Consider the following 23,270-nt stretch of genomic DNA (forward strand, 5'->3'; position numbering starts at 1 on the left):
ACATTCATGGACCACTAGTGGAAGCTCTAATTCTTTCAGCTTTGCCTTTCAGGGATCAAATGCACCACAAGTCTTCTGATTTCTTGTCAGAGATCTTTCCACATCCTGTAGATTCCCCTCTTCCCCCACTATGGGGAGTCCTGGGTCTGCCCTGGAAGAAGAGGCAACATCACAGAAGTCCGTAGAGCAAGTGTAAAGTTGGAAGATATAATAAATTTCTCAAAGGACATAATTTACCTTCTACTGGACTCCATTGCTATAGACAGATAGATAGATAGATAGATAGATAGATAGATAGATAGATAGATAGATAGATAGATGGATACATACATACATACATACGGGAAAGGATTTCTGGCTGAGTGCTGGTGGTTCAGGCCTTTAATACTAGCTAGCTACACAGGAGGCTGATATCTGAGGAATGCAGTTCAAAGCCACTTGGGGTAGAAAATGCTATGGGATTCTTATCTCCAACTAATCAGGAAAAAACAAAGCTGGAAAAAGAAGAAAACAAAGCTGAAAGTAGAGGTGAGGCTCAACTGCTAGAGCACCAGCCTTGAGTGAAAAAGCCAAGCAAGAGCAAGAGGCCCTGAGGCCAAGCCCTAGTACTGGCATTAAAACTAAATAAAAATAAAACAAGGGGGAATTCTGGCGTATATTTAAAAAAAAAAAAAACAGCTGTAGGACTGCCAAGGAATTTTGTTTCTTGGTGATTTGTCTCTGAAAGTGTCACTCAATGAACAGTTATTGTTCTAAAGAAAAATGTTCAGAGGACAATGCTGAGGTTTCTCTGCTGTTAGGCTGAGCGGCCAGGCCTGTAGCGTGGGGCACCTCTCTGTCCCTGGAGCAATGTGGCTCTGTGCACTTGCTTGTCAGAGGTGGGGTGGGTCTGTGTGCACTTACCCTTGCTATGCCTTTAAGAGTTTCAGGAATGAAAAGGAAGTCCAGAGGAGAGGTGGGGTCTCTCAACTAAACTTCTGGGAAAAGGATCCTGGGAAATTTTGCCAGAAACTGAACTGAGCCTCCAATTCTGAGAAGTTGGGGGTGGGTTGTGTTGAGTCAGGCCTGTGATTGGGCTGCAGAGTCTACTAGGGAGGAGGAATCCAAAAGTAAAAGGACACAGCTGGAGGAGGGGAGGAGAGAGTACACCTCCCACTCCCATCCACACACCCTGGGCCCTGGAAGCAACAAGTAACCAGTAGTGTGGGGGAGGGTCCACAAATGTCAGAGGTGAGGGCAGCAGATGTTAGACCCAGAGAGCCCTCTGCACCAAGTGAGCCTGTAAGGCCTCCAGGGACGGACTTGCCAACAGCTGGACTTGATCACTGAGATCATGCGTTGGGTGGAATAACAAGCAGACTTGCTCTCCTGCTGTACAAAACATTGTTCTTCAAGGATTTGCCTCAGCAGCAGCTAGAAAACAGGAGACCACCCCCCTGGAACCCTGAGTCTTCTTTGAGAAATTCTACTCCTGAGGAGTTTGCAGAATGATGGTGGCTCTTCCGGGAGCTTCTGCAGCAGTGCTGGTTCTGTCCCTGGCTGCATTTCTACCCACACCACAGCGTGCACAAGACCCAGCCATGGTGCATTACATCTACCAGCGCTTTCAAGTCTTGGAGGTAGGTGATAGCTTTACATCTCAGACAGGGAACAAGCCTCCTGCATCTCAGCTCATTTTAACCATACTTCTCTGACTACTAAGATGCATGGTTTCCCAGTAGGAAATGATCAATCCTTTGCTGAAATCACACTTACAGATATGCACAGTTGTCTATGAGTTTAGGGCCTTGACTATCCAGTCTGCTCCAGTCCTAGGCCTTGCACACAGATTCACTCTGAACTCTGTCTGACCAGGCAGATTTTTATAGAATTTACCTTCTAAGGTTATTCTGAAGATAATGAAGATTTGCACTCTCAGAATTTGGAGGTATTTCATCTATACTCAGAACATTCCCTGGCATGGTAAGTGTCCAAAATTGGGCATCCAAAATGCAATAGTTCATTTTTCAATGAAAAAATTTTAACTTTGGTAGTTTTTTCATATTATATTATGTTGGGATAGTCAATAGATGATTAAGTCATTGTAAAGTCACCATAGTGTACTGAGAGCCTGTCTTGGTATTTTCCTTTAAGTGGACAGAAATCAAAATAAGCAGATTTCAGAAATTTTAACCAGAAAAATATTCGGGATTCTACTTCATTAAAATAGGTAAAACAATGTTTTGGTAGGGATGAGTGGGACAAATATAACACTCTGTCCTGGCCTTTGGCCACACCCTGGTACTGAATTTCACTATTTTATTACTTAATGTTTTGTTGGTGTGCAAGTTAAATTAGATATACTATTTTATCAATAGGCACTCATTTTCAGCATTTTCTTGAAAAAAAATAACAGTCCCAACTTACTTGGTTTTTAAATTACAGTCCAAGTTAAATAATTCAACAGAGAAGCCCAAATGATTTTCTAAAATGATCTCTAACAGAAGAGGCCTGGAGGTGTGGATAAAGAGCACCCAAGCCAATAACTGCTTCCCTTGCTCCTTCCTTGTGAATTTCCTATTACCTGCTCACCATGCCAGGATTACATTCAGCCTTTACTACCAACTCGCGTTGGGTGATAGCCTCTCAAATTCCTCTGTGTACTGTCTTTCAATACTTACACAGTTTGTCTACAGGCAAGAGAATCGTAGATGAATACTCATTGCACTGAATGGAAATTAGAAGATAAAACTATGATTTGTATGGATCTCCTCACTCTGGCCCTAACCTGCAAGTAAAGCCAAGTTCTGGGGCATTGTTGGTATTGTTAACTGTAGAAAGTTCACAACTAAGCAATATAATTCCATCCTGAGAGGGATGTGCTAGAAGGGTACAAAAATAAGATACAGGTTTAGAGAATTGTTTGTAATTTCTCTCCCACTCTCTGTGCCCTTGCCCTTCTCTTCTCTCCTCCTCTCTCCCCTCCTGGACTATTTGCTCCCTTTATCTTCCCATTTTCCTCCTCCTCCAATTTCCCTCTTCCTCCTCCTCTTTCTTCTTTCTTTCCTCCCCCTCCTCCTCTTTGTCATCCTCCTCATCTTCCTTCTACTTTCGTCCTCTCCTTCTCTCTCCCTTTTCAAAATGAAGCATCTTACATACTACTGTTTAGAGTATAACTCTTTCAGAAAAGCATTGGTAAACCATGCCAAGTGAGGTTTCAGTATTCATGCACTTTGACCTAGCAATCCCATTTCCACTAATGTATTCTTTCATTCAACAAGTATTTGTTGAGTAACACCATCTGCTAGGCCCTGTGCCCGAGAATGGAGCTTACTTCTGGAATATATCCTAAGGAAATAACCAATTGAACACCTCAAAATATCAATACATTGGTTTGTTCTTTGTGGATTTTTGTCAGCATTATTTGATTGACAACAAATAGAGAACTATATTAATATTTACCTTAAAGAGTATAACAAAAAATAATAGGATATTATACAATGGATACCATTCAGCCTTTTCAAAGAAGGTCATGTGAAACTATAGGTAAACGTGGAGGACATTATGCTAAGTGTAGTAATCCAGCCAAGGAGACAAGCATGGAATGGTTTTACTTACCTGTTGAGTCTAAAAGCATCGAACTCATAGTAATAGAGTAGAAAGATGTTTATTATAGGCTGAAGAGAGGCAATGTGAGATGTTGGTCAAAAGACATGAAATTTCAATTAGATATAAAGAATAAGTTCAAAAGATCAATTGTACAACAGTCTGACTAGTTGGTAAGCATATACTGTATACCTGAAAATTAAGAGAGTAAGCTACAAATGTTTCCACCATAAAAAATTAAGTGTGCAGGCAATAACATATATTTCAGTTAGCATGACGTAGCCATCCCATATTGTATACATCCATCAAAACATATTGTGCACTATAAAATATGTTCAAAATAGATGAGCAAGTTAAACATATTAGAAAACATATAGCAAAATTGTATTTGTGTGTTTCACTAAGCACATGAGAAAACAAATTCATATACTAAATTAGTAGAAATAGCTGTAAATTTAGATTATGGATGATTTTTCTTTTTGATTTATTATTTTTATTGATTTATCAGTTTATTTATTTGTTTTTAGTATTATTTAGTATTTTAGTCGTATTTTAAATGCAATGCCGCTTTCTGCTAGACCGGGGTTATACCACTGAAGTCACATCATCAGCCCTTCCCCCTCTCTCTAGTTACATTTCAGATAAAGGCTTACATTTTTACCACAGACCAGCCTCAGGCCATGATCATCCTACTTATTACCTCTAGTGTAGCTAAAGTCACAGACATGAACCACTCTGCTTCATGATTGAGGTTGAAGGCGGGGGGTCTCACCAACTCCCCCCAATCCAGAAGCTGGTCTTGAACTGCAGTCTTCCTGATTAGCTTCCTGAGTAGCTGGAATTATAGGTATGAGACACTTTGTCCAGATCACCTTTCTTACTATTTGTATTTTTTTGACTAATCCTTTTCTACGAATGACTGCTGTTTTGCTGTATAGAGAATTTAAATAACTATCAATAATTTGGTCATTTATTTTCTGCCTGAAGCAAGGGCTGGAAAAATGTACTCAAGCAACAAGAGCGTACATCGAAGACTTTCGAGAATTCTCCAAAAACATATCGATTATGCTGGGGAGATGCCAGAGAGACACCAATGATTATAAGAGCGCAGTAAATAACCTGGCACTGAGAGTGGAACGGGCCCAGCGGGAGATTGACTACCTGGAATATCTCCGAGAATCTGACATATGCATAGAGTCAGAAGAAAAGACACTGGCAGAAAAGCTACTTCAGGAAGCCGAAGAAGACAAAAAGGTCCGAACTCTGCTGAACGCAAGTAAGAATGGCGTCTTTTCCTACCCCTTCTAGAACCACACCTACAGAGGTGCGGCTAGGGCATGGGGTGAGGGAATGAATGAGAACGGATGTGTACTCTTTTCTGTGAATATGCTGGGAGATCAGACTGTGCAGGGAACAGAAGTCCAGAGGGAAATCCAGTCTCAGGCAGTAGCTTTTCCTTTCACAGAGTGATGTTTCGAGTTGAAGGTTAGGGGCCACAGTGTCAGAAGTAGCCTGGGAGTCACCTCTCTGAGATCCCAGTCTAATGGAGGTATATGGCTGCAAATCCTACCAAGGAGAGTGGCAGGCCCTCGGCATAGCACTTAATGTGCCACAGAACAGCCACAAACTGGACACAGCCATGGCTACCCCTCAGGACTGGGAATTGCAGTGAGTTATTATGTGTGAGTTATTACGTGTGCACTGTTTGGGCTGGTGAGACTCAAGGGCTGTGTCTCCAGTCTTGTGCCCCATCAGAATCACTTCACAGGTTATTACAAGAAGGTTCTAAGGGTCTGCGGATCTGTAGATATGGCTGAGTGAGAGCCATTTAGGGCAAATGTAGGAACACCAAGTTGAAGATTTCAAAAGGACCCAGATAACGAAAGGTGAGCATGCTGTGCTATTGAGATTGAACTTGACTATAGTGTAACTGCACCACTGAGTTATGGTAAACAGGGCTGTGATATGAAGGAAGAAGACAAGACTGAAAAGAAGACACCATTGAGGTTTCCTGCAGTAATTTGGGCAAGTTATGTTGTCAATGTCACGGGATAGAGAAGGGCAGGTGTATCTGGGAGCCACTAAGAGTTGAGATCCAACTGATCATTAAAACTAAAGGATGGCTAGGCATGTGGCTCAACTGGTAGAGCACTTGCCTAGCAACTGTGAGGCCTTGAACTTAAAAAATTTATTTAAAAATACTGAAGTATAGCTGAGAATATCAAATATTTCCCTAGTTTGGAGCTTAGGTCACAAGGTTGCTGCTCCCATACCTGTAGCCTTTGGAGCTGTCTTTTGATGATGTGCCTTTGTGATTCAGCCAACCCACACTGTGTCCCACTGATGGAAGGGGTGTGCTGCCCAGTGGGCACAGGGGATTGTCCAGGACGTGTCAGCCTCCAGGACAGGTTTCCTTACTGCTTCTTTTGTTCCTATAACCCACAGCTTCCAGGCAGAACTTTGTACCACATAGCATGGATCATATTACTCTGTGGGGGAAGTTTATGTTGTTGATTACAACTACTTATCAACAGCAGAAATGCCCATTCTATTCCCTGAGCTTTTTACATAGGAAGGATCCTTCACGAAGTGGCCCAACTAATCTCTGCTGCTGCTTCTTCCAAGTTCCCCATGTGCATTTAGAATTTGTATTCACACACACAGTAATATATGAAATATATGTACATACATATAAGCATTTAACACACTAAACCTCACATATTTTTGTGTGTGTGTTTGATTTCTACAACCAGACCATGAACATACAGGTTTCTTCCTTTCTGAATTCATGGAGTCTAGAACAAGGGCCTTGGATGAAACACCTGTAGAAATTCTTTCCAGAAGAACTACTGGAAACAGAGGCCATGCAAGGCTTGGTTTAAAGAAAGATAAACATGTCAAGAATCACAACCCTGTGATTGCTCCTCCTCATGACCTATTAATCCCAGAGGTTCTCTGCGGAAACCAGGCTTTTGAGCACCAATTCAATCTATTGTTCTGCATTGCTTCATACTTCCCATTGCTCATTTTCTGCTTTTGTGTTGTTATTGTTGTGATATCATTTGGCCATTTTTATGATTAATGATGCCTATTTCAGTTTTCTAATGTTACATAGCAATTTACCATAGATTTCATAGCTATAATTCTGTATAGGTTTATTAAGTCTATACAGGTTTATTAGCTCAGAGTTTCAGTGGGTCAGGAATCAATACCTGGGTTGTAGATATGGACTTGGGTCCTGGCCTCTCTTCTCCATAAATAGATCACAGCATGCCTGCTGCTCCTTCAAGTCTGAGAGGCTAGCACTTTTCTTCAGAAGGTCTCTAACTACTCTGTGTGTGTGTGTGTGTGCGCGCATGTGCACACGTGTGCATACACACAGGCCTGCATATATGAACTGGTCCTGGGGCTTGAACTCGGCCTGGGCTCTGTCTCTGAGCTTTTTCACTTAAAGATAGTGCTCTACAGTTTAAGCCTCAGCTCCATTTCAGATGTTTTGTGGCCAGTGGGAATTAAAGCCTCCTGTATTTTCCTGCCCAGGCTGGCTTTGAACTTTAATCCTTAGATCTCAGCCTTCTGAGTAGCAAGGGCAAAGGCTTAAGATACCAACACACGGGGCTGGGAATATGGCCTAGTGGCAAGGGTGCTTGCCTCATATACATGAAGCCCTGGGTTTGATTCCCCAGCACCACATATATGGAAAATGGCCAGAAGGGGCGCTGTGGCTCAGGTGGCAGAGTGCCAGCCTTGAGGGGGAAGAAGCCAGGGAGGGTGCTCAGGCCCTGAGTCCAAGGCCCAGGAATGGCCAAAAAAGAAAAAAAAGTAGGTGAAATACAGAATTTAGCATGCAAGTAAGTGGAAGTTACTTAAATATAATCTGCTTTACATTCAACGAATGATTCCAAGTCTTTGGTACTAAAATAAAAATTTGCACTGTACTTTCCAATTTCTCATAATGTACCATGGCCTCAGGAATCTAGATCAAGAATTTATCCTACTGAAATCTTTGGAAGATTCCAGGGGCCACATTCTTATGTGGATAAAAAGTATTAACCTCTTTTAAACTTGCAAATCGCATTTTAAGAAAAATTCTCAAGGCACTCAAAACAAGCCATTCTTATAGCAGATTTTATTTCCTTTCCTGTTTTGGTCTAGCTCCTTTATTGCAAGGGTGCATACAAGTTACAGAAGTCACCCTCACCCAGCTGAATTAAATACCTCTTACCTTTTGTTAGATCTTGTTTCAAAGGAAGACAGTCTGTTGCTGCGTCTCTCTGGAATCCATTCAGGTAGATCAATGTACATACTCCGTATTCATATCCACTAAACACAAAACAAAAGAAGCAAGCAACTCAACAAACAACCTACTGCAAGCCAAGTAAAATAAAGCTGTGAGCCAACTGTAAAGGCCTATTAGTTTGTTTTAGGGAACAAAACATTAAGTATAAATTATAACAGATGTATCTATCATAAAGTAAGGAATTGGAGATAGGTGTATGTGTGTGTGTGTGTGTGTGTGTGTGTGTGTGTGTGTAATTTACAAGGCCAATAACTCTAGACACTAGAGGGATGTGTGTATAGTTCAGTTTCTACGGTGCCTTACTCTAGAGACTTCTTTCCATGGGTCTAGAAAGGGCTATATATCCAGCATTTCTTCTATTGATCCCTCTGACAGCACTGTTGTTTATGAAGGTAACTCTAGTTCCATTACTACCGACACTAACAAAAATTCCCAAATCATGTCAACTGGTAACTTTTGGCTTTAGGGAGTAGGAAAATCTATTCATTCTCTCACTCATTTGTTCATAGATACAACAAATTTCTATCTGATATATGTTGGTTTGGAGCCAGACATTAGAGATGAAACACTGGATATGATAATATCCTTGTCTTCAGAAAGTTTACAGTCAATTCTAGGCATGGTGGTTCATTCTTGTAATCCCAGTTCTCAGGAGGCTGTAGGCAGGAGGATTACAAATTAGAGGATAGCCTGAAATGCATAGTGAGATCCTGTCTCTTACAAATGAACAGAGAAACAAGCAAATAAACCCTTACAACCCAGTGGAGAAGCCATGGAGACAAGCTAGGATAGCAGCCCAGAGGAACAACTGCTCTGACATAGGGATGTATGGGGTATCACAGAAGTCCAAGGGGCCTTAGTTAAGTAGATAGGGTTAGGGTTTCCATGGAGAGGAAGGGAATGTGGAATTTGGAAAATAATCCTCAGGTTGAGTTTTAGCCATCGAAAAGAGCTAATTAAGTGGAGAACAGAGCTAAGGACATTTCAAACTTGTGACAGCACAAAAGTATAATAGAGCTCAGAGTATTTGTGGGCACAAGTTGTTGAGTAGAGCAGAGGAAGAGGAGGAGGAGGATGTTATGCAGAGACAAAAAGGACTAAAGAAGAGTTGTGCTCCTTTGTGAGAAATTAGTTCACGTTTTCCAACTATTGGTGGGAGGGGCACGAATTATGTGAACAATAACAAGTATGATTTACTGGCTGCCCTAGGCAATTATTGACAATTATCATATGATTTTGGTAACTACCTTGGGAGACAGGCTTCCTACTTATTTCCCATATTACAGATGAGGAAACCACGACTCTAAGAAGGTAAGCACTTTATCCAGGGTCACACAGCTAACGGGCGACAAGCCTCAGATTCCAACCAAGGCAGGCTGGCTCCTATACACGTCAATCTCCCCCAGGGTGCATGGGGGTGTCAGGGCTCAGACGGGGGTTTACAAGACTGAAGCCAGCCAAGCCCTCTCCAGGGCTGTCCCAGAAGCACATGAAGTTCTGAGAGAAGACTATACCAGAAGTTTCCAATATCACGTGGCTCTGAGTAGAAAGACTATGGCAGTCCTCTCAGTTGTACTTTGAGGATGATTTAGTTACTCTTTAAAACCCTGGTCAAGAAAGTTCAACCATCCTCCCTTCTTCCCCTAGCTACTCCTGTTGTAGTTTCATACCTTCCTTTTCTCCATGGACCTTGAAACAAGCTCCTATGCTCTGCTCCTATTCACTTCCTTTGGCCCTCACCTGTCCACACCATAGCAGTAGAATCTTTCAATCTTTCTTTTTTTTTTTAAAGCATGTTATGTTCTTTTTTTCAAATTTTTATTGTCAAGGTGAAGTACAGAGGGGTTACAGTTACATACGTTAGGCAGCGAGCACATTTCTTGTCCAACCTGTTATCCCCTCCTTCATTTTTCTCCCACCTTCCCTCCTCCCCAATTTAGAATCCTTTTTCTGAATATTTCTCAAAAGTATTCTTTCCACCTGCACTGCTCTCTCTCTCCATCTGTAGTCTTGATCACTGTAGGAATCTCAGTTATGAGCTCCCTTGTCTCTGTCCCGCAGCTTCCTTCTGCATCGCCACCAGGGTTATCTTGCTAGAGTCAGCCTACCATTGCCCCAACCTTTCATGGCAACTGCCTCCTACAGAGCCAAGAAAACTCCATAAAATAACACAAGAAGAAAGCTATTTATAGCCTGACCCTACTTTGGCTTTCTTTAAATAATTGTCTTAGTTTTCTTTAGGCAAGGAACAGTTGCTGACTAGATAAAAGCTATGAATGCATTATATATGTGTATATATATTGCATTTCCTTTGTGAAAGTAGGTAAGAAGCCAACAATCAAACACAACTTTTTTTTTTTTTTTGCCAGACCTGGGCCTTGGACTCAGGGCCTGAGCACTGTCCCTGGCTTCTTCTTGCTCAAGGCTAGCACTCTGCCGCTTGAGCCACAGCACCGCTTCTGGCGGTTTTCTGTATATGTGGTGCTGGGGAATCGAACCTAGGGCCTCGTGTATCCGAGGCAGGCACTCTTGCCACTAGGCCATATCCCCAGCCCCAAACACAACTTTTGGTATTTCTCATTTGGGTCTTAGGTTGCTCAAGCCTGTCCCTCATACTCTGTGATGCACACTCTGTTATTCTGAAAGCATAAAATATACATTATGTGTGCCTAATTTATTCATGCTGTATACTGTCACAGTGCCAGATCTAAATAAGAGAGTGGTACATTATGACTTGGAAGTCCTTTATTCGAAAGTAGAGGCAACTAGGGACAGATGCAGTGGCTTATGCCTGTAATCCTAGCTATTCAGGAGGCAGAGATACCCCAGTAGCACACAACAAATAAAATAAAATAGAAAGGAAGGGGAGGAGGGAGAAAGGAAAAGAGAGGAGACAACTATTTGGGATTTCACTAGGCCCTTTTACATGTTATCTTGTCCAGTACCCGTTCCACCCCTGCTAGGTAGATACTATTACCACTTTCAGGTGAGGAAACTGTAGCTCATGTGTTTCCCCACAGCCTCATTCCCTCCCCCCCTCCCCCCACATTCCTGCTACATCCAGTTGACCCACCCCCAGACATGAAGGTTCCACCCTCCACCCATCCACCCCATAATAGCTATCTGTTAGCACAATAATGTCACATAACTAGCCATTCCAAAATTTAGTGGGTTATAACAAATATCCTATTGTTTCCCAGGAGTGTACAGAGCTACTGGGCAGTTCTGTTGATGTGAGCCAGATGTGGCTCATCTGTGCATCTCCTCCATGGTCTAGGGAAAGATGGTTGCTTGAGGAGGGCCTCATTTGGGATACTGTAGCCTCTAATTCTTTAGGAGGCTCACCTGAGCTTGTTTTCATGATAGAGGCATGTCTCTGAAAAAAGGACAGAAGTACACAGGCCCATAGTGACTTAGCCTGGTCATTTTTACCCCATTTTTTGGGCTAGAGAAAAATAAAACTCTGGCTCTAAGACCCATCCATCCATTAGGACTTCTAATTGCATTCATGTCAGGCTTTGGCTGCTCATGGAAACAGGCGGCAGTCAAGGTAAGTTTTTAAGAAGGCAAATGTTTCAATGAAACAGTGAAACCAGGCAGTGAGTTCTAAGGAGGTAAAACAGAAGAAACACTGAGAAGTCTACTACTGCAAAGTTGGGGTAAGCAGACCCTAGACCAGACCACTGTGAGAAAGATGCAGGATTTCTTTCATAGGAAGAATCCACTGGGACACAACAAAACTACTGTGCTTTCTAACCAGAAAGATAGAAGGGCAATGCCACAGTGGGAAACAGAACATTTGCAACCTTTTTGAATTGGGTAAGACAAGTATTTGTTTTTTAATTATGAAAAAATACAAAAGTAAAAAAAGTAATGAATAAAAACAAGAAGTTCATATGCATAAGCTTGGAAGTTTTGAGCTGTTTCAGCAATCAGATCATCAATGCAAAGTAGAGACTAGTTGATCAGAAATCCTGCAGAGGACTTCTCCTTTCCAGGCTTGGCTTCACAAGTCTTGACCGGCATGGATGATCTTTGGCAGTAGCTTGTAAACTTTCAGTTTCAAGAGCTGCTCACGCAAGGGCTCCAAAGAGGCTTTGTTGCAGTTAGCTGCATTGATAATTGCCACCTTTATCATTAAAAGAGAGAAATCATAGTGTGCCAGATGCCATTCCCAGGACAGATCTTCATGTGGCAATGAGTAAAGTAGTAAGACAAAGCCCCATTCTCCCGGAGCTTACGTTGTATTGAGGGGAGTCAAGCAATACATGTCAACAGATAAATTTGTATCAGGAGAACATAACAGCCACTATGGAAGGCACTGAAAGAAAGTGGTGTGTGTTGGGTGTCAGCTGGTGTGTTGGGTGTGTTGGGTGAGTGACCTGGTGGTAGAAGCAGGCGAGACACATACCCAGCGCTCATACATCTTCCCCAGCTCTCATTCAGACCCTCCCCTGCTGGTTTCCACCAGGCTGTTGGATAGCACACAGTCACAAAGCGAAGAGCCAGGGGTCACGTCTTTTACTTTGTTATAATCCATTGCTAGTTACCAAGACAGCTCTCAAACTTGATTACTGGTGCCTTGGAATATACTGAATTTACTAACCTGGAAAATGTAGGAATCTAGAAAAACCTGACAGCAATTTATTGAAGGGTTTTGTGTGAGTCCACAAAATTAACATATACAGAGTTTACGGTATGCCAGGCCCTGTTCAAATCTTGGATTCATAGCTCTGCAAATCATACTGAAAAAAATTTTCAGACAACTGTCCTGTTTTTCCTGCCAATATCCACGGACACATCCAGGCAGTAAAACAGCTCCCACTATTCTAGTTGCTTTCTACCTTACATATTGTGCATGCAAATTTGGACACTGACAAATAGTGTACTATCTGAATCTAATCAGATGAGTATGGAGAGAAAACAGGAAGAGTCTGAATAGTGCGGGAGATATATGTTTTTTCCCAGACACTAAGGGGGAAAAGCAATAGACTAAACAAAACAAACAACTAAACCAAAAGGAAGCAAGTACAGACTTGGCCTAACTACTTACAAAGAAGTCAATGGAAGGAGCACCTCTAACTCAGCTGACAAGACAGGAGGGCTTCCCAGAATGCTTTGTTTTTGAAGGAGAGAAGTTATGCCCCAGATTTGCAAAGGTGAGCTAAGGTAAAGTATGAGCATAGTTTAAAACTTGTGGAAGGCATTGGTAAATTTGATGCCTGGTGACTTATGCAGCACTTGGTGGGGAATTGAGAGCAAAATAGATCGAGGTCCTTGTATGCTAGGCTGGGAGCTCTGAAACTTATTATCTAGGTGAAAAAAATGACCTAAATTTATAGAGTAATTGTAGCCACATTCATCATTTCATTGTCCCAATATGAAATTTCAGAATTACTAGTCTGAGAGCCATCAGCTTTGACATACCAGTGCCTCATCGCATGCCAGGTCCTGAGAAATGTTTATTAAGGTGAATAAAAATTAGGTGGTTGGGAAAGTCTAGTTTCATAATAGGTTTTCAAAAAACGCAGCCCCAAATGCTGCTGGTCTTAGGGGAATTCTATTCTTTTTAATAAATCCCTCATTCTCACCCAAGCTTTGGACCTGCTTTTCCTTTCTTGTTGGTATCTCTAGCACCCAGAGCACCCCAACTTGGAATACAGTTTTCCCTTAGTTCTCTCACTCCAACCAGTTACCTAAGATCTGACCTCTCCTTTGCTGACTATTTCTGGTACCCGGGCTCTTGCAGTACCCACCACTATTTGGATATCTCGTGTGGAGACTACACTTACAAACTCATTGCCTCTTTTCCAGGTGCCCACCCTCATTTTCTACCAACTGGACAAATATTTCTAATCCTGAGATCAAGTCACCCCCCTAGAGAGGGACTAGTCTTACCATGCTGAGATTGTGGTTATTAAATAAGGGGGAAAGTATTTTTAAAAGATTCAAATAAATGATATTTGTGTATGAATTAGTTCACTGTGAGGCCTTGGGCTAAATTCTACCCTAATTGCTTGTCTGCAGTTCTGCCTGAGGGAAAAACCACAGATTTTTAATGCTTGGGTTTTCAGGTAGAACCTTCTACACCATTGTCTCTATTAAATAATTTACATCTTTCCTGGACTCAAAATATTTGAAACGTATTATTTCCAGTTCTTCTTCACCCTTTTCCTCCTCCTAATTATCTCTTCTCAAGAGAAGCCTAGCAGGGAGTTTTAACTTACCAGATATCCTGCAAATATATTTTCCCTGAATTCCAAGGGAGAGTATTTTTTAAAGTTATAGATGATCAGCCCACAGAAAGCGTAACAAACATACTCTTGTTTTATAGCTCTGTGTGTGTGTGTGTGGTGTGTGTGTGTGTGTGTCCTCTTGCCTTTACTCAATTTTTTTTTGTTCATGGCTGGTGCTATATCACTTGAACCATGCCTCCAATTTGCCTTTGCGAGTTAATTAGTGATGGAGTCCTCTGTTGATGCTCCAGGACTCTTCCATCTTCCATGTTTGAGACTCATGAGTAGCTAGGATTACAGGTGTCTTCCTGGTTGACAGTGGGACTTTTAACAGGACTGTCAGAGATCAAGTCCACAACACTGAAGTCTCTGACTCCCACTCTTGGCTTGCACTTATAAAGACATGAGTAAGAAAAGAAGAGAGAGAACACGGGGGTAGGGAGTATTTCTTTTCTCCTGAGAGCTCTTTTCCCTGATCAGAGCCACTTATCAACATTCTTGTTATTTCTCTAAGAACTCTATATTAGAAATGAGGCCAATAAGGAAGAAAAAGAATATGTCTTCTGTATTTTTAATCAGCGTTTTCTTATAGATGAGACAATTCTGTGCCTTGTTCTAAGGAACAACCCTACATAGCTGGGCTGCATGTATGCTGACCTTGTTCCCTTGCAGGAGGGATGGGGAGGCTGGAGGCCATCTATGCAAAGGCCCCCAGTCACCCAGGCCCCAGAGGGCCCAAGGAAAGTACCCTGTCACCCTTAGGAGCCCACTTTCCTCACTCATTCTTCACTGAGAAGACCAGGAGACACTGCTCTCCGTCCCTTCCCACCACACACCTGCACACACCACCAGGTCCCGGAGGCTGGCTGCTAGTGTCCTCTTGGGCCTATCTTCCAGTTCAGACCGAGCTTAGCATTCCCCTTTCCCAACACCTGGTGCTGTGACCTTTCTAAGTAACTTACATAACGTTAGTTTTTCTTCACTTGGAAATTAAGGATTAAAATCCTTGCCTCTGAAACTCATTGTAAGAATGACCTACATTTCTGGGGATGGGGCTCAGTGATAGAAAGCTTGACAAACATTTGTGAGGCCCCAGGTTTGATCCCAGCACTGCAACAAATACATAAACAAACAGTGCCTAACACAGCACAAACAGTAACTTCTGTGGTCCTAGTTCTTGTTCCTTTCAAGGAAATTCCTTCTAGACATCTCTAATAACCCTAAGCCCCGCCCCCCAACTCCTCCCTTAGAGGCTGAAAGCCTCAGTCCTTCATCCTCTGACCTGGGAAAGAGCAGGGGCTCTCTATCAGGCAGATTCATCTTGTGCAACTGAGAAAGGTCTCCTGGCTCTAGCAGAGATGGTGTCTGGATAATAAACAAGGCCACTCTCGCTGCTTTTCACACGGCCATTTGCAGCCCCTAGTGTAGTAGAAAGTTCTTCTGTGAGCTGCTCTTGGGATGCCTGCATAAGGTTCCTGGATTCCTTCCCCAGGGTTCCAGGTCCCTGTGGCCAGGTCACCCAGGATCCAGAGAACCCAAGAAAACAAACTGAAAGCATGTCAGCAGGGAGGCACAGTGGCTACTCTTTGCTGAATGACTACTGTGGCTCATGACCAAGTCTGACTCTGGCTATGCCATGAGGCAGGCATGGCCTTTGTGCCTCCGGAAGCAGCCAGGTTGACTTGATTATTGAAAGGACTGGCCTTCTGAGACTCGGCTCTGCCCAGCTAAGTTTGCTCCCTCAACCCCACTTCTGCTATGTGTTCCTTTCGTGAAAACCTTGGGTCAAGATTTTTTTTTTTTTGCAGTGAAATAATGGATTTGAAAGTATCTTAAAAGCTTTAAAGTGCTTTACAAATGATTATTCACTTAAGACAGTTCTGTGGTTAGAACTTAGAATGAGCAACACTAGAGTCTGAAAAAAAAAGATCTACGTTTTCTAGCTATTTCCTCTATTCATTCAACGGACATACTCTGAACTCTCATGACTGAGCTAGGCATTCAAATACAATTCTAAATATGAAGACAAAGACTTTGTTTTGTGTTGTAGAAATGGACACCGAGTTTGCTAATAAAACACATAAAATAATGGTGTAATAAGTGACCTCATGAAAGTGCTTTCTGTATTACATAATTATAGGATAAACGTATATATAGAGAGAGTACTCACAAGAAGCCCTTCAAGGAGAGGATATTGAAAATAGAATTGGAAGGGTGAACTGAGCCTACTATGGGAAAAGCAAGAAAAAGAGTGCTCCAGGTAGAAAAATTCCAAGTGCAGAAACAAACTTGGCAAGATCACAGAATATAAGGAAAAAAAGGTAAGCACAACACAGTGTGTGGGGAGAGAAGGGAAGAGAATAGTCCCAGGGACAGACAAGACCCACATTATGAAGGTCTATAGGCCAGGATAAAGAATTAGGATGCTATTCTAGGTACCATGGAAAGGTGAGTTGTGCTACTTACATTTTAAAACAGCTCATTCCTGGTGCTTTGTGGAATATACTTAGTGTAGGTAAGCAAGAGTAAAACCAGGGAGACAAATCAGATGCTTCTGTGGTAGTCTAAAGAAGAGGAGATGATTCAGGAGGTGGTAGAAAGTAGATGTGTATTTGAGCATTTGAATGTAAGTGCAAAACCATTATTTAATGTTACGTTTTACTATTAAGGCTTGCTGGTGGTATGAGATGCAAGGAAAGAAATCAAGGGTGCCTTCGTGGTACCAAAACATGTTGATGGCTTGTACCTAAAATTACAGCTAATGACCAATAAAACTGATTAACTCATATCCTTCTTTTAAAAATGCTTTATTATCTTTAAGTAGTTGTATGAAGGAAGTGCAGTTAACGAAGCAGTTTGTAAGTACAATGCATCTTCATCAGAGTCACCCCCTTCAAAGTTTTTACTCCCCTTTGACTCACCCCTTTCCCTTACTTTCTTAGTTTTGTGGTACATACAATGAATTCTTAACTGCATTCTCGCTCCCTTCCCCCTTTCATCTGTTGGCCTCACTCTCCTTGGTCTCAAACCCTCCCCTTGGTGGTACCATTTCCTGGTGCTGATTCTGTTGGACTTCAGCCTAGTCTTTCTAAGAGAGTATATTATTTGAGCGCTTCATGGCATCTATTATACTTAAGCTAATTCATTTCTAGCAACTTGCATACCACCCAATGTGTTTACTTATAGATTTAGAGGTACATTCTGCCTATAACAAAGGAGGGAAACCATGCAACTCAACTCCTATCCCTCTTCCGTAGGGCTGCACTACTGTCCACATCCCATTGGGCAAACTAAGTCAGCTTTAAAAGGGGCACAGAGTGCCCCTTTTAGAGAGCATGGTTGATGATACACTTAGAATAGAAAGAAGAATACGCACATAGTAAGGGAGAGGAAATCTCCAAGGAGTAGGAACTGATTGATACTGCCATAGTACCAAAGATCAAGTAGGATACACATATAGAAGATCAACCAGGTTGAAAATCTCTGGCAATATTATAAAGAGTAGTTTTGTAGAGTGATGACAGAGCGAATGAAAGGGAGGTAAGAAAGTGAATGTAGAAACTGTAGATTGTTCTGTAGGAGAAGCTGATTATGAAATGATGGACAAATAGAAAACAGCTAGGAAGAAAAAAATAAATGTAAATAACATGGCTTATAAGGCTAAGGCTAAGGAGCTAGTTATGGAGGAGAAATTCAAGATAATAGGAAAGGAATGATTCATCAAGGAAGTCAAGAAGAAGCCAGGAAAGGCTGAAATCAGGGCACAAGTACTGAATATATTAGTCTTTGACAGGAGAAATGACACTGCTTCTTCTAAGCTGTGTGGCAAGTGGGGCAATGGTTGCAACAACTGGAGAAAATGTTGTGAGGGACAGGAAATAGAGGGAGTTTGTGTGGAATGGTGTTTATATAAAGAAGTCAAGTTGTTAGTGATGAGGCTGTGTGAAGTAATGGAGAAAAGAAGATTTAATAAAACAATTGGGAGAGAGTGAAGGAAGGGGTGACATTGTTCAAAAGAAATTCATTACCTGACTTATGAAATGGCAACCCCTCTGTACATCACCTTTATAATAATAATAAATATCTAATATAGACAACATATTTGATATACAATAAATAAATATATATATAATAAACAAAGATAAAAATAAAACAACAAAAGACCACTACTGAATGTATGGTCTTTAGAGCTCAGCTGAGCTTGGAAGCCCCTATATGTAGCAGGGTCACTGTGAACCATTGTAATATTTTCTCCAACACTCAACTGTCTGGTACAAAGGCAGAAGTTTGACCTGATCCAGGACCAGAGATTTTTGTCATATGGATGTTATGGGATAACCAAGAATAACCATGATGAGAGTAACTGACATGATGAGAGTGTTGGTAACAGAGCCATCAGCCTACATAATATAGTCTGGATAGGAAAGGAAATGAGATCATGAGAGGACTAACAGGAATGTCCAAAGTACATGCCAGGAACAGGGTGTCATTAGGAAATGGAAAAGCAGATTTAATGCAAACAAGAAATGAGAAATGAAAGGGTGAAATATTGTGGTAGAGGGTGAGATATTGGAGTTGTACATTTCTGATGTGGAACAGTTCTGGGGCCCACGGGACCTAGAGTATGGCTAGTGGAAGGAATTGCAAACAGAGTTTGCAAGTAAGCTTCCATGGACTTGAACCTGTGAAAATGCTCCATGTATCTGAGACCAGCCAATGATTTAGACTAAGAGGAGTTCACAGCACAAAATACAAAGTATGAGCTACAGAGAAAGAAGCCTTCTTGCATAAAGGTGGCAAACCTTCTTTAAAAAAAAAAAACCTGCATCCTCCTTCACCTACTTTAGACCTTTCATCTTCTACCATTATCTGCTAATTGGTCTCCATGGATTTGGGCTGTTTCCCAAGAGTCCATGATACACAGGCTTGAGCTTAACCTATAGAACAGCCTTTACTCCTGTTCAAAACTTTCACTAGCTCATTTCTTGCTAGAACAAGAAAGTCTAAATTCCTTGGCCCCTACCAGGTAGTTAGTACTATCAGATAATTAGTTATATTGGTTTAAACTTCTTTAGTTCTTACTTTACCTAATCTTGGAGAGCTTTCCTTTGTTTCAAATTTAAATGTAAGGTTTTAAAACTTTTACTTTATTTTTATCTTTAAGTAGTTGTACAAAGGAGTTGTCATTCAATAAAGTAGTATAGAAATACAATGAAGGGGGCTGGGGATATAGCCTAGTGGCAAGAGTGCCTGCCTCGGATACACGAGGCCCTAGGTTTGATTCCCCAGCACCACATATACAGAAAATGGCCAGAAGTGGCGCTGTGGCTCAAGTGGCAGAGCGCTAGCCTTGAGCAAGAAGAAGCCAGGGACAGTGCTCGGGCCCTGAGTCCAAGCCCCAGGACTGGCCAAAAAAAAAAAAAAAAAAAAAAAAAAAAAGAAATACAATGAATTTCTTAAAGGGATTTTGTTACCTATTGGAACTGTTTTTTCTTCTTCTATTTCTCTACAATATACAATTTATCCTTCAAAAGCCCACTCAAATATAGACCCTTCCCTGCCTCACATGACATCTAGTTCTTCTGTCCTTCTATTTGTTAAAGTGTAACTACAAAGCCCATATTCTAGCCAGTCATGTACCTAATATGAAAGAGCTATGCCTAATTTATCATTGCCTAATATATATGTTTAGTTGTACATTGTACCCCAGCTCATAAGACCTGGCTCACTTTCATCGTACTTTTTATAGATATTCAGTGTCTGCTGACTAAAATGCAAGGATCCCTTACTAAAATATGGTCTCTTCAATGTTTTGGGTTAACATATTTCTCAACTAGAGTTTGAATTCAAGGGCCTTTCGCTGGATAGACAGGCACTCTGCCACCTGAGCTCCAACTCTAGCCCTTTTGGCTCTGGATATTTTTGAGGTAGAATCTCACTTTTTTGTCTGAGCTGAACTAGACAATGACCCCATATATATGCTTCCTGTATAGCTCACCAGGCACAAACCACCATGCCTAGACTTTCCTATATAAGATGAGGTTAGAGGGAGTCTCATGAACTTTTTTGCTTAGGCTGATCTCCAGCACTATCCTTCCAATCTGAGTCTCCCAATCTTAGTGTCTTCAGTAGCTAGTCTGATAGGCACAAGCTACGGGCACCCAGTCCCCATTAAAACAGTGAAATGAACTGAGTTATGTGCCTTCAGAGCTATGTAATTGTCACTATGTCAATCTCAAGTGTTTTTTGCAGTGAACTGGGTCTTTGACACTGTAGTTGGCTGTTTACGTTGTACTGACTCTTACAAACTAGGCCGTGATTCTATTAGCAAAGATTTATTTATTCATTCATTCTTTGATTCATTGAATCATTTCATAAATTATGATTAAATGATATATAACAGCTTTATGCAAAACAGTCTGTGAAAAAAGTAATCTGTAAAGATGAGGAGGTGAAAGAAGAAGCTTGTATTATAGCTGGGATTTAAATGCCTTGTATGTCAGCAAAATGAAATGCATGCTTGGGTTCCATTCTTTTTTACTAGGCCTTTCTGAGGGATATTCTTCTTTTAAGGTTCATTATTTCATAGTATACACAAGACCATTTACTACCAGTAAGAGAACTAGAAGGGGAAAAAAAAAAGATTTCCCAGGCATGGTGAGACTTACAGAAAGTAGATTACTTATGTTTATAAAAATAACCTTTCCTTTATGTCTCCTGCTTGGCCAGGCTGTAACAATATGCTGATGGGTATAAAGTCCCTTAAAATAGTGAAGAAGACAATGGACACAGATGGCTCTTGGATGAAAGATTCTGGCAGTGACTCTGCAAAGGTGTATCTCCTAATCGGATCCAGAAACAATACTGTCTGGGAATTTGCAAACTTGCGGGCGTTCATGGAGGACAGCAGCAAGCCAGCCCCTCGGAAGCTAATTCTTCCTCTCTCCTGGCAAGGATCAGGTCAAGTGATCTACAAAGGTTTTCTATTTTTTCACAACCAAGCAACTTCTAACGAGATCATCAAATATAATCTGCAGAAGAGGACTGTGGAAGACCGCATGCTGCTCCCAGGAGGGGCAGGCAAAGCGCTGGTTTACCAGCATTCCCCGGCCACTTACATTGACCTGGCTGTGGATGAGCACGGACTCTGGGCCATCCACTCAGGCCCAGGTGTTCAAGGCCATTTGGTTCTCACCAAGATTGACCCTGGCACACTGGGAGTGGAGCACTCATGGGACACTCCTTGCCGAAGCCAGGATGCCGAAGCCTCATTCCTCTTGTGTGGGGTTCTTTACGTGGTCTATAGGTCTGGTGGCCAGGGCCCTCATCGCATCTCATGCACCTATGATCCCCTGGGGTCTATCAGGGAAGAGGATCTACCCAACTTGATTTTCCCCAGGCGGCCAACAAGTCACTCCATGATCCATTACAACCCCAGGGATAAGCAGCTATATGCATGGAATGAAGGAAACCAGATAATTTACAAACTCCAGACAAAGAGAAAGCTGCCTCTGTAATAGTGAGTGTCCTATGAGAGAGACAGAGAGAGAGAGAGAGAGAGAGAGAGAGAGAGAGAGAGAGAGAATAGTTGTCTAGGACACTGAGACCATGACCTTTTGGTGTAGTAGCATTTCTCTTGTCATACCCAGGAATGGGTCTAGAAGGGTGAATACATACGTGTCTTTTCCAGGAGCTTAGAAATTTCCAACATCTATTCTTCATCCCAAACCTCCAGTTCTCAAGGCCTCCTACATTCTGACCCAGCTTATTCCCAGCCTTCCTTTGCTGCTTTCCTTCATTTGCTGTAACTCTACCCTTCCTCCTCAAATAATCAGAATCCTGCCTCATCCTCTGATACTGTTGTTTTATTTTATCCTCTGGCCTTTGATTAGGCTCAAATGCTTATAAACAGCCTTTAAATTTTTTCATCCTCCAGCTAAAGTATTATTTCTTATTGACATTTATTTTCCTCCTTATTTGCTCTTTCCCTAAGCTAGGGAGAGATAGTAATCGAGTAAAAACATGAACATTTTGAGTGCTACTTTCTAGTGATAGTCTGCCCATTATTTTCCTTTCCAACCTTGTGAGATATGTACAAGTCTTTACAATGGCTGTGATGAAGAGAGTATTTGGGGGAGTTATTCAAAGCACAACCGTAAAATTAAAGAACTAGAAAGTACCACAAGTCTTTTGGTCTTTCCATCACCCAAGGAAACGTCAAATACATGTATTTGTCCACCCCACCCTTTATAATCAATGTGTTCATTAGTTCAGCTTTACAATAATAGTCTGTTCCTTTTGCCAAGTTTTCCCATCTGCAAAATACCTTTTAAAAGGTCTTTTAAAAGCTATTTCCTTCAGAAACCCAGCCTTAGGGTGAAGACCCCACCTCTAGCCTCATCTTGTCTTTCTGTCATCTGCTCCTCTCTTTTTGGTTTAAATACAATAAAAGTGACATTGAGCAAATAACCTCATCAAGTTATATTTGCCTACATACCCCCAGCATCAATAGCTTTCAGGGAGTGCTGCCTGTGTTGAGTTTACTGTGAACAGTTCCCCAACACACAGAGGCTCTTGGTAAATATTCTGGAATCTGGAGGGAAGCCAGATAGCAGGCAAGTCACTCTGCCATAGCAGGCATGCTGTATAGCACAGAGGGCAGTGTGCCTCTTAAGAGGGGCTTCTTTAAAGTGTATGTATCCAATTCAGCTGAATTTGGGTCACAAGCGCAGGTTGCAGTGCCAGTCTGTGTCATGTGCTGCGACCTCTGTCTTTCCAGGTTGGTCACATGAGAGGGCTTGCCTTTTGTACTTGCAGCTGTTTCCCTGTCTTTGCCAAGCCCAGGCCAGGATCATAGGCGTGAAGAGAGATTTCTTTTCCCTCATGGGAAACAGATCTTTGGCAGAGTGGAATAATCCAATCTATGGGTACTGTGTAATTACTCCCAGTTTAATGGAATGGCATAGAGAGCCCACATCGTTTGTGAAAGGAGGCAAGTGTGAATGGGCAAATGAGGGGATAGTATTCTCTTTATGAGTCTGTGGCCATTACCTGCCCCATGGGTAAAGTAGCATTACCTATTTCACAAATACACAGAAAGTGGCTGACTCACAATAGAAGGTGGAATTACCAACTGTATGGGCAGGAAG

At 41.8% G+C, this 23,270-nt stretch overlaps 1 protein-coding gene across 1 annotated transcript; it reads left to right on the top strand.

Moving 5' to 3' along the window:
- Positions 1-1,150: 1,150 nt before the first annotated feature.
- Olfml1 (olfactomedin like 1) lies at positions 1,151-22,364 on the top strand. The gene is made up of 3 exons (XM_048360394.1): positions 1,151-1,619; positions 4,573-4,861; positions 20,851-22,364. The coding sequence occupies exons 1-3, from the start codon at positions 1,488-1,490 to the stop codon at positions 21,636-21,638; spliced, it is 1,209 nt and encodes a 402-aa protein (XP_048216351.1). The 5' UTR covers positions 1,151-1,487; the 3' UTR covers positions 21,639-22,364.
- The last annotated feature ends 906 nt before the right edge of the window (positions 22,365-23,270 follow it).

This window comes from Perognathus longimembris, chromosome 13 (assembly GCF_023159225.1).
Source record: "Perognathus longimembris pacificus isolate PPM17 chromosome 13, ASM2315922v1, whole genome shotgun sequence".
NCBI classification, from domain to species: Eukaryota; Metazoa; Chordata; class Mammalia; order Rodentia; family Heteromyidae; genus Perognathus; species Perognathus longimembris.